The sequence below is a fragment of the Tripterygium wilfordii genome, chromosome 17, assembly GCF_013401445.1.
Source record: "Tripterygium wilfordii isolate XIE 37 chromosome 17, ASM1340144v1, whole genome shotgun sequence".
NCBI lineage: Eukaryota > Viridiplantae > Streptophyta > Magnoliopsida > Celastrales > Celastraceae > Tripterygium > Tripterygium wilfordii.
In genome coordinates this window covers 1,932,671-1,951,319 of record NC_052248.1, presented here as the reverse complement: position 1 = coordinate 1,951,319, position 18,649 = coordinate 1,932,671, and the positions used below count along the sequence as shown (strand labels likewise).

Sequence of the window (18,649 nt, the reverse complement as noted above, 5' to 3'; positions counted from 1 at the left end):
TGGCCCATGGGCTTAAGTTAGTCAGCCCTTAAAGGAGCCCAAAGCTGGCCCCATGGCCCATGGGCTTACATTAGTCAGTCCAGCAAACTCAACTCTGGTCCGATTTCGCTAAAAAGGGGGGCCCAACCCCTATCCCATCACAAACCAACAAGACAATTGGCATTTTGGGTCGGGCGACCTAAAAGTAGTATGGAACATTAAAAGTTAAACCGCGGGAACTAGATGAGTGCCACTGAAAGTCTGAAACCAGAAGGAAAAAGGAGAAGAAGTTAGGGATGACGATGGGAATGGAAGTAGACGTTGTGGAAGAAGAGCTGCTAAAGGAGCCTCCAAAAATTCAGAGACTAGATCAGTCGGTGGTGAATAGGATCGCGGCAGGAGAAGTGATCCAACGGCCAGTATCGGCCGTAAAGGAGTTGGTGGAGAACAGCCTCGACGCCCAATCCACCTCCATAAATGTCGTAGTCAAGGACGGTGGCCTTAAGCTCATCCAAGTCTCCGATGACGGCCACGGAATTCGCGTATGTACCTATATTTGTGTCTTTTCTACTTCTTTCTCTTCCGTGCGTTTGGTTGCTGAGAAACTGGAAGAAAAAGGAACAAATCTTTCTGTTGTATTAGTCCTGTTTACTTCTTTTCTTTAAAATTAAAAAATTGACGCCCTATCATGCAGGGCAGGTGAAATATGTATTCGTTTCAGTTTTTAGGGATTGAATCCGGAAAAGGAGTAGCTAATTTTCTGTCAAATTTGCTTTTGAATATTTCAACTTATTTTATTTAACTATTTTCGGTCTCCTTTGTTTTATTTATCTCCGCTTACATATGTTTCCTTATCATGGTTTTTGTTAGTACGAGGACTTGCCCATACTGTGTGAGAGGCACACGACCTCCAAGTTGTGTGAATTTGAGGATTTAAAGTCGATAAAGTCAATGGGTTTCAGAGGGGAGGCATTGGCAAGCATGACCTATGTTGGTCATGTTACTGTCACCACCATAACCAAAGGACAGTTGCACGGTTACAGGTGGGTGGATTCATGTCACTCTTTTCAGTTAGTCAATATTTATATCTTATGATGTTCTGGCTTTTAAAAGTAATGCAGACTAGGTTTTTAGATGATTGGACATTGTTTTGTTGGATAGTAAAAGAAAATCAGGTGAAATATAGTTATGAAAATACCGTCGGTATTCTTTTAGCAATTAAGTGTTGAAGTTTGAGTATTTGAGTTTGTTGTGCAGGGTATCATACAGAGATGGTGTCATGGAGCATGAACCAAAGCCTTGTGCTGCTGTAAAAGGAACGCAGATAATGGTATTAGCAGTACATTTTACTTGACATTGCTTAGGTCATTCTTCTCTCTGGCATAGGTAAGAAAAGGTAAACAACATCCGTGCACAAGGATCCCGTAGTAGGCAGGATCGGGGATAGACAGGATGTACGTAGACCTTACCCCCAGATAATACGTGGAAAGACTGTTTTCAGTAATTAAATTAGTGCTCTCTAGATTACACCCTTGCAACTCTGTCACTGCCACTGCCACTGCCACTGCCACTGCCACGTAGTCTTGTAGAAATTCAGGGTGCAATAATGGATATGTGGTTGAGAATATCAAAACTTGAAAAGTAAAGAATCAGTCGCATTAGTTATTTATTCAGTATTAGATTTTGTGCTTTTCCATTATTTATATTTATAGTTTAGGTTGTAATAATATCATCATGATTAACTTCATTTTAAGAAATTATATGGTATGATTTGATTGTCATCTGTCTGAAGAGGGAAATAAAAATTAATTCAAAATTTTAGGAATGGCTTTACATATGTGCTAATGATCTTCATGGACTGAAATTTTATTACGAACCAGTCAGGACTCTTTTTACTGTTTTTTAATTTATCAGGTAGAGAATTTGTTCTACAACATGATTGCTCGGAGGAAGACACTACAAAACTCTGCTGATGATTATTCAAAAATTGTAGACTTGCTAAGCCGATTTGCTATTCACCACACAAACGTGAGCTTTTCTTGCAGAAAGGTTAGATTCTTGTGGGCATTGAAACTGGTATCATTTGAAGCTGTATTCTTTCTTTGCATGGTTGGCATTAGTGTTTGATGGCTTAGTAGTGTGATAATCTGTTTTGTAATCAGCATGGAGCTGCTAGAGCTGATGTTCACTCAGTGGCCACTTCGTCGAGGCTTGATTCCATCAGATCTGTGTATGGGGTGTCAGTTGCTTTGAATTTGATGAAAGTAGAAGCTTCAGAAAATGACCCTTCCAGTGCGGTCTTTGAGATGGATGGACTTATCTCCGATTTAAATTATGTTGCGAAGAAAATAACAATGGTGCTTTTTATAAATGGTATGTGGTGGTGTAGAACTCAAAATTGGTCACCTTCTTTCTTTTTTTTAACTTCTACTCTTCAGGTGTACAAAAAAGTTTTATTGCCAGAAAGCAACACTCTTGCACACTAGTTATTGTACTTGTGAAATAAACTACTCCTTTTTTTTTCCTGAAAATATTCTTTTGCGATTAATGTCGCATACCCAAAATGGCATCTTCCCATTAGCTGATGGTTTTTAAACTAAGAGTGTGATTATGCCCACAAGAGTGGGGAGAATGGAGTCTTGTATCATTATTATTGTTTTTGAACAGAAGAGGTCGTGGGTGATCGTGCTCGCTCTTGTTTTGTCCCATCAATAGGATAATAAATATTCTTTGAGAATAAGAATAGCTAAGCTTTACATTGAGCCAAATGTTTCCATTTCCATTTTTGTTTCATGTTGAAGATTGTATGAGTAGCTACATCATTCAGTCTGTGGGGCTCACAAATTTTTTGGTCCCTTGATTTTGAACCGTGTCCCATTTTTGGTCAATAATTCAATATTCTCTTTCTTAAAGTCTTAGCATTAGACTTGGATGGTATAAATGAATTTTCTTTCAGTAGCACTGAAATAATCTTTAAACAGACGTTAAGTTGTTAAAGATTCAATTTTACTTAATTTTGAACCTAGGCTAGCATAATCAAGATTTACCAAATTGTATTGAAGGCTCATCCAATCCTTGTATTCTGTTTTCCTTTTAATTTATGCCAGATAGATTGGTGGATTGTACAGCTTTGAAGAGAGCTATCGAAATTGTTTACGCTGCGACATTGCCAAAAGCATCCAAACCCTTCATATACATGTCTATTGTACTGCCACCAGAGCATGTTGATGTGAATGTACACCCCACAAAGAGAGAGGTACATATTCCCCCCCCCCCCTCCTTCTTCTCTCCCTCCCTCCTCCTCCTCCTGAAAACAGTACTCATTTTAGTAGTTCTACAGTTTTTGCTGACCAAAAGTAGCTAGTTTATTCTATCATGAATGTTAATGTTGAACTGTGATTCTTTTCTTTTAGATTTTACTTAAAATGTACTATCCAATGTAAAGGAATATTAGTTGAATCCAGATTTACCATTAGCTCACTCGCAAATGTCATCATTCTGGAATCTCATATCCTCACATATTAACAAAATGAGATTGCAGAAAGTAGACACCTCTTAGGAACTAGGAAATTATCGTGAGTTTCTTCACCCCTTATTTCTCAATAATATGAGAGGGTAAACCAACAAGTTTCTCCTCCTTGTTTTTCATCCTTGCTCACTAACCTTTGTCAAGTGCTTTACATTTTTTAGTATTCTTATTGAAAACAGGCCGTATATCGATATGCAGGTGAGCCTTTTGAACCAGGAAGCTATAATTGAAAAGATACAATCAACAGTTGAGTCTAAATTGAGAAACTCAAATGACACAAGGACATTCCAAGAACAGGTATATTTTGAAGAACCTGATCTTTCCTCTGTTTGTTAGTATAACTTCTGCTTCGTCAAGCTGAAAACAATCAGTAAAGCTCACTTCCCATTGCCTACCTGCAAAAGTATCAGCATCAAATGTCTGAAGAATTTGAATGAACAGGTTAAGTGTCATGTAAATTTGGTCAAGGTGTGAAGTTATTGACTTCGCTTGCTCCAAAATATTTAGTTAGTTCTTCAGTTAAGGTCATTGTTAGAACAAAGTTCAGTACTTTTTCAATGCATAGTCAAATATGAACATAGATTTGCATATATGAACACAGAACATTAACTTTGCATTTTCATTTCATTGTTTGTCTTATGAATGTCATAGACTGTGGAGTCTTCAACATCTGCTACTATTGGTACAAATAAAGATCTGCATCTCAATCCCTCACCCTCTGGTACGGAATATGTTTTTCTTGTAATTGTTCTGTATTCACTTTAGACTTTGGAGGCTTCACTCGTTGGTTGTATCATTCAAATATTATACTTGTTTGACAGTCTATCAAAACAACTGCTAGTTTCATGTAACTTTATTTTTATCAGGGTTGAAGTTGGCAAAAGTTCCGGTGCATAAAATGGTTAGAACAGATTCATTGGATCCAGCTGGAAGGTTGCATGCCTATTTGCATGAGAAGCCTGCAGACCAATTTGATGGAAACTCTAGCCTAACTGCTGTGAGGTATATTTAACGTGAACTTGTAAATAAAATCAATACGTGGAAAGAAAATTACTTTCTAAGTTATATTTCTTTTCCCTTTGCTTATCCAATAAGGCAACCTTGTAGTTTTTTAAGTGAAGTATGTTCATTGACATTTGTTGTTTGACAGTTCAATAGGATGCTTCAATACTGGAATGATTGCCATCTTAACTCCTCCCTACTACTTTTCCTGCAAAAAAAAAAATAATAAGTTAAAAAAGGACTTCATTGTATTTTCCTTTTGTGTATTATAGGTCCTCTGTCAGGCAAAGAAGGAACCCAAAGGAAAGTTCTGACATTACTAGTGTTCAACAGCTTATCGATGAGATTGATGGCAATTGTCATTCAGGTGGGACCAACGTTCTTGTGTTATTAGCAATGAGATTTATTCGGTCAAGAAAATTACAACATCAGATGTGTCCATTAATACATTTTTATGCAGGTTTGCTAGACATTGCACGACACTGCACGTATATTGGAATGGCAGATAATGTTTTTGCATTGCTTCAACACAATACTCATCTTTATCTTGCAAATGTAGTGAACTTAAGGTAATGATTCTGTCTATAAATATGTGACAGATTTTTGGCTAATATGTGTCGTTACTCGTTGTTCCTTGATGTGTTTCATGTTCTGTGTGGATGAAGTTTTCCAAGATATATTGATTCTTTAGTTTTGCTGGCTTTTGAAATATAAGTTTTCTGCTTTTCACCTTTTGTCTCTCTATATGCTCGCACACTTGTATTGAGGTGCGTGCTTATGCATGCATGTACATATATTGTCACATTGAACTTAATTTGTTTCCGTTTATGTGTGTGAGCATCTGTGTTTATTCTATGTCCGTATCACGTTGATAGCTTGTTATGATGTGCTTCAGTGCTTATCCTGAAAATCAATGGCAACTGGAATTACTGAATCTGAAGAGTTAATGTACTGATTCATATTTTGTGTAGTTTTTAAAATTGGTGTTGGGAGCATTTTTGCTAATATTTAATGTGCTGTACTGAGTTGTGTAACTACTTGTTAATTGATCAAAAATTTCTCGCTGTTCATGTACAGCAAGGAGCTTATGTATCAGCAGGTTCTGCGCCGTTTCTGTCATTTTAATGCTATCCAACTAAGTGATCCTGCTCCCCTGTCAGAGCTGATTATGTTGGCCCTGAAAGAGGAAGACTTAGATCCAGAAAGCATAGAAAATGATGACCTGAAGGAGAAGATTGCAGATGTAATCCATGTTTTTTGGCTTGGTTTCCTCTTTTTTTGATGTCCACTAAGTTTTTCCTTGCTGTTATTGCCAGGTTCATTTAAACTTCTTTTTGATAGCTGGAAAAATAATAGAACACCTGTTGGAATCTAAGTAAAATTTTGTGTCATCTGCATAGAAAAGTTACGTGCAAACTATGATGTCATTTGGTGTTTGTGACAACATGGAAACTAAAATTATTTGCCTGGAATTTCCTGATCATGACTTTTTTCAATCATTATCTTTTAGCTGAGCTGTCTTCTGGTTTGGGTCCATGATTTGTAAGAACAAATGCATTGTTTAGGATTTCTGTTATATTGACTACTGAGTGCCCTCTTGTTCATTGTATAGGAGTATACATTTCTGTTATCTGCTTTATGTCAACTTCCTAACTTTGATGCTGCAAACTATTTTTGGCCTCAGATAATTGTTTAGTATTAGATATAGTCAATACTAGTATAAAATAAAGAAATTTATTTTTTTGAGCCATTGGGTGGTCTCAATAAATCTTAGGACTTCATATTATTAAAACAATTAAACGTTGTTGTAAAATGTATACATATGTTTCTAGATTAGAAATTTGTCTGTGAGGCATGCAATAGCAATAATATACGTAAATATTCAAATTATGTTGGGAGTGATGTGGATGAAAACTAGAGATAAAGAGGAGGGGAATGACATCAGAAATGAAAAGAGAGTGCGTTTTGAGTTTAAGAACAGCTTCATCAGTAAATTTCTTCTTCTTAGTTTTGTCCAACGGTTCCCTTTACTCATCAAATTGTCAGGTCTTAGAGCCAATATGTTCAGCGCATCAAATCGAGCATAGAATGGGTTTCTAATACAATCTTGTTTCAGTGATATGTTTCAGCTGGCTGTCTGCTGACGCTGACTTTTGTTCTTTGATTTTTACCAGATGAATACAGAATTGCTTAAGAAGAAGGCTGAAATGCTGGAGGAATTTTTTTGCATTTATATTGATGAACAGGGGAACTTGTCTAGGATTCCTGTAATACTTGACCAGCACACACCTGACATGGATCGCGTTCCTGAATTTGTACTTTGTTTGGCCAATGATGTAGGTTCCAAAATTTTATATGATATTTTTCTTCTATGCCTTAGTGATCCGCAAATGATCAAGTCATATTCATTTTAAAAAATAAAGTCAGCTCACGCACAGGCAAATGGTCGCTTTTCTTTTCTGGAGCTAATGATGCAACATATTATATGTGACATCTGACAAGATTCTCTGATCATACTTTCATGTTTATCTAATACTATTTCATACTGCATCTATTGCTTCTTGAGGTGTAGTCATGAGAGAATATTTAGTGAACAGGGAACAGATACAATTTAGAATAGCCTCGTTATTCTGGTATTTCATATTGGAAGTTAAAGGCTTCACGAGAGTGTAGAGAAATTATACGATTCTTTATAACATCTTTTTGGTAAAGCAAAATCTAGGGAGGTGGATGATGTCTTGTATCTGCACATTTTTCAAGTACTACCATATCCTCATCTGCTGATAGCATATGAGAAAAAGTCATGAAATATTTGAACATTGCTATTTGACTACCTTCCTTTTCATCTTAGAAACACGATTCGTGTTGTAAAACTCTGATTTCTGCCCATTTTGTAGGTTGATTGGGAGGATGAAAGGAATTGCTTTCAAACAATTGCAGCTGCTCTTGGAAACTTTTATGCCATGCATCCCCCTCTGTTGCCCAAGCCATCAGGCGATGACTTGCAATTTTACCGAAAGAGAAAACCAGTCAGGATTCCTCAGGATGAAGAAACTCCCTCTTATGATATGGGTATATCTTCACTACTGCAAGTTCTTGCCACTTTTGTTCATGATTGTCTCCTGAATTACTTGATGATACTTTTAAGATATACTGTGGCTTTTGAAGGCTAATGTTCCTGTGGATCCAATGAACCTCGTGTGCCCGTTTCAAATTATTTGTCATAACAAGCTATAGGATTTCTTCTTTCATAATTGGTTCACTAACACTGAACTTTCGAGATTAATGATACAAGCGTATGAAGGGGTTCCAGGGAGCCAAAGTTCTTTTCTACCCTTAGTTTTATCATTTGCTGCGGGACCTTTCTATAGGGCTATGACCTATCATGATGGCCTCACAGTTATTTTCTTGAATGCTTTGTTGTCATTGTTTTAAAAGAAGACAAGGTTCTTATTTCTAAAAGCGAATAATTGGCCAAGTTCTCAAGCTTTTTCCTGAAGTCATTAGTTTTGAAAGATTAAAAAAAATCTTAATTTATATATTTTTCGTATATGATGTAAAGTAAATATGCTTATTTAGAAAATAAAACTGTTTGGAGGGTTTCATCTACACTTTCTATGACTAACAATTGATTTTTTTTCCCTTTCTCTGTGTATGTGAGAATAGAAATAAGCGAGCTTTTCTTAGGCATGCCAAATAGAGAAGGAGAAAAAAAAAAAAAAAAGAAGAGAGAGAAAGAAGAGAGAAAAAAGAGAGTAAAGAAATACCTTAGTGGTAGCATTTGGAAGATTTTTAACTCATACAGTGGCTCCCATAGATAAATATCTGGTAACAACTCTGTTGAGGATCATTTCCCTGTTGCACCTTAAACCGCGCTATTCCTGTTGTGGAACATATGACCATTTACCAAATTCTTTTTTCTTCCTGTGGTGACAGAGAAAAACTTTGATACGGAGAGTAAAATGGAGCTTGAACAGAAAAACCTTGATATGGAGAGTGAAATGGAGGTTGAATTACTTTCGGAGGCAGAGACTGCATGGGCCCAGCGTGAATGGTCAATCCAGCATGTACTGTTTCCATCCATGAGACTCTTTTTCAAACCACCATCCTCAATGGCAACAAATGGAACTTTTGTACAGGTAAGGATAGTACTTTTTTTGCTGCCTATGTTCATTTTTTGGTCTGCTGTTTTTGTTTAAATCTCTGAGGAGTTCAATAGGTGAATGTGTTCTGGGTTTCTAGAGCTACTAGCTCAGAAGTTCCTATTAAGGTTTGCAACACCTTATGTAAGCCATATGACTGCATACCTCTAGCTTAATGCATCGCTACGGTTCAGAAACAAACCAAAGTATTGTATGTACTTCTCTTTTTGTTCGACTGTCAGTTGTGCCATAACTACAACATGAATTTAAGTACATTGTGAGGTGTATAGTTCTAGTCTATTGAGAAGCCATGACTCCTAATGTTTTGTTATCGCCATCATCGTTATGATCTAATTTTTTGGGTCTATCAATAAAATTGAAGGATGTCAGTTACCATTGTTGCTGCTATTTCCAAACAACTTTTTTCTACAGGTAGCGTCGTTGGAGAAGCTGTACAAGATTTTTGAAAGATGCTAATGGGGATAAGTTCTATCTGGACCTAACGAGAGAGGACTAGCTGATCGCAGTTATTATGCGAGTTTTTTGGTGTTCAGAGTAGCTTACATGCTCATTTTTGCCTGATATGATACTTTTCCCTGCCAACTTCCATTACAAGGTGGTGATAGCTTTTCCTTTTGAACATGAATCAATGTAGAATGTTATTCACAATTAGTGGGCCGGTTAGTTTGGGCTTCCCAACTAATCGCAACCCACCTTTTCTTTCAAACGCCCTATATTGAAAGCCCAGTGTGCCCAACATGGGCCCTGTCGCAATCCATATTTTTGCCTCTATCGAAATCTGGACCAGATTTGGTTCATTGAATCTCTGAACAAATCTGGATGTGGATTTGTTGGATGCCATCCACCACCAGCTATGTGCATCAGTCCTCTCGTGTTTTTTCTTCGTTTTTTTGTCTTCATTTGACAATATGACAAATTTATCCTATCTTGTCTATCTAATTGCCACTCCACAATGAAACCTGATGGGCCTACATACGTACACATAGGGCTGTCCAAATTAATTATTTGGATTGAACCGACCAATCGTCCGAACCGATTGATTGGTTATCATCAAAGAAATTTTAGTGAGGATTGATCAAAATCCCGAAAAAAATTGATCAAAGCATCAATAACCAAACGATTGGTTAGTTATTTTTATGTCAAAATTCGACCGAGGACACCTGTTAGTAAGTGCTAAAGAATAAATGTCTTGTTATAGGTATGGGCTTTTCAGGCTTTAAATAATGACGCGTATTCAGGCTTTCAATAATTTTATATAGGATTTATAGTCCAAGATCTACGATTTACAATATAGGGTTTAGGATTTAACGTTTACGATAAGAAATTTACGATTTAGAATATAGAATTTAGGATTTAACGTTTAGGATAAAAATCGGTTATCAGATGTCGTAGATAAATTGCCTTTCATACCAGACATCCATGGATAATGGGTTAAGTTATCATCCTGTTAGCAACAAATTAACCACGAGACATATATTGACGTGTGATCCACTGAAGGTTAATAATACACTAATACATCTGTTTATGGCACCAAAACTTTTGAAGATTTCAATAAAAACAACCTATATATACTGATATACACTCTTTTGTGTAGATAAATAAACGTATAAAGGGCATGATTAAGTTAAAACAAAATTCCATATATGGTACATAGACATAAATATAAAGAAGTTGTGTACAATCTTGTTAATTGTATCAAAATCATTAGGATTGAGACGATCACAACAACAAACCATTTAAATAAAACCTCTCATTGTATTCCACACATAGTTAGAGAGATGGACGTAAAGGAAAATTTGCCTAAAAGAAATGCTTTTTGCTAATTAAGGTAACTAAACTCTATAAAAGTTTAGGATTCGGTTCCTATATTTCAATGTAGTAGAGGAAAAAAATTAAATTTGAGATATGACAAACTGGCATATATATAGATGTATGTATATATGGATCTAGAAATTTAGGTGAACAAAAGGACAGAGCAATATGGATTCAATTATTGTACATGTGATTATCAATGTCCCTGTCCACTGTCCACACACACACCTCCATTCGTTAATAATACAAGTGTACGTGATATACGTGTAGGGTAATAAACTGTTTGGAATTATAAGGCATTCAATATAATCTTTGAGATTTGCTTGTACTTTGCATTATATTTTAATTTCTAACTCAATTTTCACATTTCAAAAAAATAAATTAAACAATTAAGAACCAGAGCATTTTGGTATATATATACTCTATACTAGAAGGAAAATCTAGAGCACGCACGAAAATGACAAATTTTTATTAGAAAATACATAAAATTGGAGGGGAGAAAAAGACCGAGACTTTTTGAATAATATTAATTGAATAAGTAATTAGTAGTAGTAGTAGTTATACCAATTATTTAAAAAGATTGAGAGTGAAAGACTTGTCTTTTAATTAAAGGTGTTGATGGTAGTGGTGGTGGTGGTGGTAGGATTGAATTTGATTCCTTAATCAACTGAACACTCTTGAGTCATGAGAATCCTACAGCTAATATGCCTTTTCCATTCTTGATAGTATACTATACGTCCAGTGCAAGTAAATTCTGATTAAGATACCCACTAATATCACCAAAGTCCGAATGGGACATATATATATATATATATATATATATATATATATATATATATGCATAAGTGAAGTAGCTAGGTACAAGGGAAGTGATTCCAAATCAATGGTGCCAAAGGTGGTGATGGTGTGGTAATATTTGGAGGAACATCTAGAACTTGAGATTCCAAAATGTTGAGTATCAGAAACAGACATGAAGTAATTGATATGTTTTGTTATTAGAGGAAATTAATTAGATATAATTAAGTGGGGTGGATCGATATAGGTAAGCTGGGTGGTGACATGTCTATAATTATTGCATTAAAATGGCCGAGACTTTTATCTTTTCCATTTGCCATACTTTTTTGTCCTAAATTCACATACTTTGATCATCAACCATTCATTCATTGTACTGTCTGATGTAGGGTTTTTTTCCTTGTATGTTTGTTAGGTAATCCAATAATTCATATCATATGTGTTTTTTGGGTGAATTAGTTTAAAATACAGATCACTGTAATAATAATAGTTATTATTATTTACTTTCTACCTATTTTAGAAACAGTTACAATATGATAGGTATCTTAGTAGCTGATATCCCAATTATTCTATCTATTAAATTGTACGCACAACGACACAAGATTTTATGTATATCTTATGGGACATATGTAGTCCACAACGTCACTTAAATCTAGGACATCTAATTCAATAGTTAGGATAACTGGGTTATCAAAACGCTATGATTTTTATCATTTTTGTTTGAGAAGTATTTTTGGTGGGTTGATTTGACACGTCACTCTTAGTTGAAAGTAAAATAAATAAATAAATAAACATATGAGAACCGCTGTTGAATTTATACAATAATATTAAATAGTTTTTTTTTTATTGACTACAAACAGTAATATATTCTTCATGGAATTAATTACTAAAAGGACAACTCAGCCATGCCATGCAATGCATAAGAATCCTCTTTGTATAATCGTTTTATCCACTTCAATTACAGAACACTTCGTTAATTTGACAAAAAAAAACCCCAATTTTACTTTTCAGGATTTGACCATAAAATAAATTAATTAAGGACAAGGATTTTAGTCAAAACTTCTGGAATGCAGGACTGTTTTTTCTTTTTTCTTTTTTTAAATATTCGTTATGGATATGATTGTCATTTCAGTGTTTTGTGACTTTTGTCTCCTGTCCTGTGGTGCAGGTTTTTTATGCGAAGCTTCAAGCCTTGTACCCTTTTTATTTGGTAAAAAACATACGATATTAGTTTGTCCTTTCTATATATATATATATGGGTGGTAAAATTATGTCTAATCTAGATGATCGAATTTGTTCGATCGCGATTAAATCAAGTTCAGACATAAGTTATATATCTGAAATTTGGGTCTAAACATAAAAATTTTCTCCGGTTTCAAATCAAGTCCGAGTCTAAACACATAAATTTTGTCCCGTTTAATTGTTCGGACCTTAATCCGGAACAAGTTATTGTCCGATTTATTTGTTTGGATTTAAACCAATCTAGGTGTGATCAATTAAGTATATCTGAAATCCAATCTAGATTAGGATATGCACATGTAAATATTTAGTAAACTCGTGATGTTGTCCGAACTCGAAATTGATTTTTTGCCACCCTTATACATCTACGGACCTAAATTCAGACCATCAAACTCGAGCGCATAAATTTTTTTCATATGAGACAATGTGAGTTTGGCAAAACCTAAGATGTGGATAAAAAAAAAAAATTACTCATAGTAAAAATCAGATTTGATAAGATTTTGCTGCCTAAAAAGAACCACTAAGGCTATCATCACCCAAGTGGTCCAAGGATTGTATACACTCCAGTTTTACAAGCAAAGTATATATGATTGATGGTAACTTCTATTGAAGTGTGGGATCAGCATCATCTGATTGAACACTTGTACTGATTTCAGACATGCGTCCAAGAGCTTTTATGGAACCCAGTAACACAAAAAACAGAACAATAATATGTATGTGGTGTGGCTGTCGGCACTGGGCACGGGTGTGGTACTGTGGTGTCCACTCTCATGCAATAGAAAGGTCTCCAATTCCCAATTTTCTTCCTCCTTGTGTTATCTGCAAGTTAATAAACATTCTATGCTTACTGTTTTGATTATTCAAATACCATTTGTTAGCAATGCTTAATATGTTATCTCTCTTCACCTGATAGAAAGAAATTAAGAAAAACAGACTGTTCAGTCTGTAAAATTGAAAATCCAAACAAAAGTGATGGAGATTTCAGTAAAAAACATCTCAATAGTATATATGTCGTTCTCTGGTTCAATCACAAAGTTTTATCAACCCTTATAGTTATATCAATCAAGAGATAAGATTTATTACTAGATAACTGAAATGTTTTTTTTACAGTAAACTCTAACATTTTTAAAATCCGAAACATTCTTAAATTGACAACTCCATATGACTGACACCAAAGTCCAAATTACTTGACTCAAACAGTGCAACTCTGTAACTGATACATCCCATCGATATCAAAACAAAACAAATAATTTACGTCACTTTCTCCATTTACGAGGTCACTATCTGCCATCTCTCTCTCTCTAGCTGGGCAGAACATCATCTTCTGTCTAAAACCTCCCCCAATATTTCTTTCATATTTGTGCTTCTCGGGTCTCTGTAACACCCTCCTCATCCTCCCTTATTCCTTACTGGGAATTTTCTCTTCTTAATTTCTCTCAAACCAAACAATCAAACAAACAAACAAACACTTCCTTCTAACTCTCTCCGGAAACCCATTATTTTCTCTTCCAGAATAATAAAACAGGACCCATATTTCCATTTTGTGTTGAGAGCTTGAGATTGAAAGAAGATGTTTGGAGTCTGAGATTCAGGGGGATTGTGGTGAGCAGAGCAGAGCAGGGTGAAGTGAAGATCAAGCTTCAGTCTTGGACACCCATTTCTCTCTAACTCAAGGTGAATATTGGTAATTCCTTTAATTCTCAATTACTTTTTATCTTTTGTTTTCAAATTTCAAATCAATCTCTTGTGGGTTTCATTTTCTGAATTAATTAATTATTTTTTTGGGACGTTCAAAATCCAAAAAAGATACTGCTTTCGGTTGAAGTAGTAGGTATTGTGATTAGTTCATGAATTAATTCATAATTAAACTAATTATTTTAATTGATTATCATGGATTTCTGTTAAAGGCAATCTGCTTTCCAATCATTCTTTCTTTTTGTTTATTTTGCTTTACTTGCTAAACAAATAAACACCCAATAAGCCAAAGAAAAGAATGTCATGAGTGACTTCAAAGGATACTCTTGATGATGATAAGAATCCACAGCTACAAACAAAAACTGATGTTCTAACCTCACTTAGGTCCCACTTTTCTCTTATCTTTCAATCAAATTCAACAGCTAAATCTCTTATTTGTTTATTAATTCTGTGATGTAATATATATTATAATGAACAATGTAAATTGGGTTGTGGATGTTTTCTCTTCATCTGGGTTGCAGGCAATAAATTGAAGCATAATCTGTGAAATCAAGATATGACCATTTTGCCCCTGAGCTTTATCACAATGTTCAAAACCCATCACCTTGTTCTTGTTACCTTGTTGTTCTTGAACTGGTTTTCAAATTTCCCGCCTTCACTTTCCACCACTGTTGAAGAGACTGAGGCACTATTTGACTTCAAGAACCAGCTGCAAGACCCCTTAAATGCATTTGGTTCTTGGAAAGAATCAGAATCTCCATGTAACTTCTTTGGAGTTCTTTGTGATGATAATGGGAATGTCATTGCGATCTCTGTGGTGGATAAGAATATCACCGGAGAGATTCCTCCATCGATACTGGTGTTCAAGAACCTTAGAATCCTCAAACTTGATGGAAATCATCTGTTTGGAGTCATTCCAGATCTTTCCAGCCTGAAAAGCTCCTTGAGGTTTCTCGATTTGTCTTTGAACCGTTTCAGTGGTCCGTTCCCAAGTTGGGTGGGAAATCTTACTGGCTTAACACTCCTCTCAATGGGCCAAAACTATTTCGAGGAAGGTGAAATTCCTGAGAGTCTTGGGAACTTGAAGAACTTGACATATCTCTTTCTGGCAAATTGCCATCTGAGAGGAGAGATCCCGGATTTTATATTTGACATGGAGTCCTTGGGGACACTAGATTTATCGAGAAACAACATCTCCGGAGAATTTCCAAAAGCCATTGGTAGATTGAAAAGGCTCACTAAAATCGAGCTCTTCGTAAACAAGTTGACCGGGGAAATACCTCCAGAGCTGGGAAGTCTTTCGCTTTTGACGGATTTCGATGTATCCAACAATCAAATGTATGGAAAATTGCCTGAGGAAATAGGAAGTTTGCAGTCCTTAAAGGTCTTCGAGATATCCAATAACAACTTTTCTGGTGAAATCCCTTCTGGGTTTGGCATTATGCGTCATCTTGATGGGTTCTCAATTTATAAAAACAGTTTTTCAGGGGAATTTCCGGCAAACTTTGGTCGGTTTTCGCCTCTGAATAGTTTTGACATATCAGAGAACAAATTTTCTGGTCCTTTCCCAAAGTACTTATGCACAGGAAGAAGGTTACAGTACTTACTGGCTCTGAGCAACAACTTTTCTGGGGAGTTACCGGATTCTTACACCGAGTGTAAATCAGTGGAGAGGTTAAGAATCAGCAACAACCGCATGTCGGGAGCAATTCCGGACGGAGTTTGGGCACTGCCACTGGCCAAAATAGTAGATTTCAAAGATAATGAATTTACTGGAGGGATATCACCTGATATTGGGTTATCTGCCAAGTTGAATCAGTTGTTTTTGCAGAACAATCGGTTTTCGGGTAAGCTTCCATCAGAACTTGGGAGTCTGAAGAACTTACAGGCGCTCTATTTAAGTCATAATGACTTCTCAGGTGAAATACCTTCTGAATTTGGTTCTCTAAAGCAGTTGACCTCCCTGCATTTGGAAGAAAATTCATTAACTGGTTCGATGCCACCTGAACTTGGTGATTGTGGGAGACTGGTGGAGCTGAATCTTGCATCGAATTCTTTGACTGGGAAAATCCCACGAACAATTGTTCAAATGAACTCTTTGAACTCTCTGAATCTCTCAAGAAATAATCTTACCGGTTTGATTCCACAAAAGTTAGAAACGTTGAAGCTTAGTTCCATTGATTTGTCTGATAACCAGTTGTCAGGAAGGATTCCTTCTGAGCTTTTGAGAATGGGTGGAGAAAGCCCATTTCTTGGTAATAAAGAACTGTGCGTTGACCAAAATTCCAATGCCCAAACAAACTCTACGATCGATGTATGCGTGGGGGATCACAGTCAGAGAAGGGCATACAAAGACAGGCTGGTTCTATTCTCTATCTTAGCATCGGTCTTGGTTGTGGTCTTAGCCTGCTTGATGCTTGTGAGTTACAAGAATTTTAAACATGGTGAAACTGATATGGAAAATGATGCGGAGGGGACAAAAGGGGTAGATCCAAAATGGAAACTTGCCTCTTTCCACCAATTTGAAATTGACGAGGACGAACTTTTTCACTTGGAAGACGACAATTTGATTGGATGTGGCGGTACAGGGAAAGTTTATCGCCTAGAGTTGAAGAAAAATGGTGGTACCGTGGCTGTAAAGAAACTATGGAAAGGGGATAAGGTGAAAGTTCTGGTATCTGAAATGGAGATTTTGGGGAAAATCAGGCATCGAAATATATTGAAGCTCTATGCTTGTTTACTAAATGGAGGTTCAAGTTTTTTGGTGTTCGAGTACATGGCAAATGGTAATCTGTTCCAAGCCCTTCGCAGACGAATAAAAGGTGGGCAGCCAGAGTTGGATTGGTATCACAGGTATAAAATTGCTTTGGGAGCTGCTGAGGGAATTTCATATCTTCACCATGATTGCTTACCAGCCATCATTCATAGAGACATAAAATCGAGCAATATTTTGCTTGACGAGTATTACGAGCCAAAAATTGCTGATTTTGGTGTTGCAAAGCTTGCAGAGAAGTCTCTTGGGGTGTCTGATAATACCTTCCTTGCTGGCACTCATGGCTATATTGCTCCTGGTATGTTTTCAAACTTCTTTTTTGCGAGCATTGTTGTTACGGTTCTTGTTTGTTGCTGCTGCTGCTGCACTTTCTACTATTCCTGGTAGTTTCGAACCTTTTTGTGAGATAATTGAAGTTCTAGTTTCTGTGCACACCTTGCAATTAGTAGTTCCTTCCCACAGAAACAAAATCTTTGTAGTGAAAGGTTGTGGTTGCTTCTGTTTACACTGATCGCCATATATTTTTTTATGCAGAACTGGCATATACTGTTAAAGTAACCGCAAAGAGTGATGTGTATAGCTTTGGTGTGGTTCTACTCGAACTGGTTACGGGCAGAAAACCCATCGAAGATGAGTACGGAGAAGGGAAAGATATTGTGTATTGGGTTTTAACTCGTCTCAATGACCGCAAAAACATCATTAAGGTTCTTGACAGTGCTGTGGTGTCTGAATCCGTTGAAGACGACATGATTAAGGTCTTGAAGATCGCCATCCTTTGCACCACCAAGCTTCCGACGCTACGACCTTCCATGAGAGATGTTGTCAAGATGCTTGTTGATGCTGATCCTTGCACTTTCAAGTCTCCGGACAACAGTTATTCAAAAAACTGAGAAGGTTCTCAAATTTTCTTGTCTGGTATGTATTTTCATTACCAGTTGGCTTATATTTCTGTATAAACTTTATCAGCGAGTGTAGTTATATTCCAGGCAACTTGTTTGCAGAATTTAGTGATATGTTGTAATTTTGACTCTAGAGGCACCAATCTTTGGTTGCTTTTCTGGTAGATATAAATAATTTGGTCGTCTTATAGTCTAATTTTGACTGGGAAGGGTTTTTTTTTTGGGTAGAAATACATATTTTGTTCCAAAATTTCGTCTGATGGGGTTCTGTATATTGAATAATAGTTGTTAGAATATACATAAATGATGTGAAATGTATCAACCCACCAAGTTAATTTATTCGGATGAATAATAGTAACTAAACTTAACATGACATCGAAATTCTAAGTGTGAGTTTTTGTGTTTGTGTGAGTAGTCTTAATATTGTGTCTCGTTTGTTGTGCGCGTGGATGTGAAATGTTCTAACCTGACAAATTAGGTTAAATGACAAAGTAACTAATCGTAACAAAAGGTATAATGTAAAAAGTTCTGATAAGTTATGACCTCATTATATGGAACTTGATAGAAGGTTCTGACCCAATTTAGAAAAAAATATATCAACATTATTTGCATCATATTTTTTACTAATTACACCCACTCTAATGTATTTTTAAAGGGTTAATGAGGTGCATTTAATAAAAAATGGGGTGCAAATAATGTTTATTAAAAAGTAAGGTAGAAAGTTTCCAGGTCCAGTACCTTTACTATGCTTTGTTGTAGTGATCTT

General features: G+C 36.0%; 2 protein-coding genes across 4 annotated transcripts; both read left to right on the top strand.

Annotated features, from left to right (window-relative positions):
* The first annotated feature begins 185 nt into the window (after window positions 1-185).
* On the top strand, window positions 186-9,536 carry LOC119982264 (DNA mismatch repair protein MLH1). Of its 2 annotated transcripts, XM_038825557.1 has the most exons (16): window positions 189-521; window positions 850-1,022; window positions 1,237-1,309; window positions 1,894-2,028; window positions 2,142-2,352; window positions 3,087-3,235; window positions 3,707-3,805; window positions 4,160-4,229; window positions 4,375-4,510; window positions 4,783-4,877; window positions 4,971-5,079; window positions 5,588-5,753; window positions 6,685-6,846; window positions 7,408-7,582; window positions 8,447-8,649; window positions 9,085-9,536. In XM_038825557.1, the coding sequence occupies exons 1-16, from the start codon at window positions 276-278 to the stop codon at window positions 9,127-9,129; spliced, it is 2,247 nt and encodes a 748-aa protein (XP_038681485.1). In that variant the 5' UTR covers window positions 189-275; the 3' UTR covers window positions 9,130-9,536. The 2 variants fall into 2 exon arrangements, with proteins under 2 accessions (XP_038681486.1, XP_038681485.1); XM_038825558.1 differs by lacking the exon at window positions 6,685-6,846 and having other exon boundaries at window positions 186-521.
* Window positions 9,537-13,816: 4,280 nt separating this feature from the next.
* Window positions 13,817-18,079, top strand: LOC119982549 (receptor protein-tyrosine kinase CEPR2-like). 2 transcript variants are annotated; one of them, XM_038825997.1, is made up of 3 exons: window positions 13,817-14,200; window positions 14,733-17,282; window positions 17,519-18,079. In XM_038825997.1, the coding sequence occupies exons 2-3, from the start codon at window positions 14,768-14,770 to the stop codon at window positions 17,872-17,874; spliced, it is 2,871 nt and encodes a 956-aa protein (XP_038681925.1). In that variant the 5' UTR covers window positions 13,817-14,200; window positions 14,733-14,767; the 3' UTR covers window positions 17,875-18,079. The 2 variants fall into 2 exon arrangements, with proteins under 2 accessions (XP_038681925.1, XP_038681926.1); XM_038825998.1 differs by having other exon boundaries at window positions 13,818-14,190.
* Window positions 18,080-18,649: the final 570 nt, after the last annotated feature.

Bases quoted from the DNA above. Each gene is read 5' to 3' on its own strand.
- LOC119982264 (XM_038825557.1), top strand. From the start codon at position 276: ATGACGATGGGAATGGAAGTAGACGTTGTGGAAGAAGAGCTGCTAAAG. The intron at 2,353-3,086 runs GTATGTGGTGGT...AATTTATGCCAG, and splicing joins AATGGTGCTTTTTATAAATG to ATAGATTGGTGGATTGTACA. The intron at 3,236-3,706 runs GTACATATTCCC...ATCGATATGCAG, and splicing joins TACACCCCACAAAGAGAGAG to GTGAGCCTTTTGAACCAGGA.
- LOC119982549 (XM_038825997.1), top strand. From the start codon at position 14,768: ATGACCATTTTGCCCCTGAGCTTTATCACAATGTTCAAAACCCATCAC. The intron at 17,283-17,518 runs GTATGTTTTCAA...TTTTTTATGCAG, and splicing joins TCATGGCTATATTGCTCCTG to AACTGGCATATACTGTTAAA.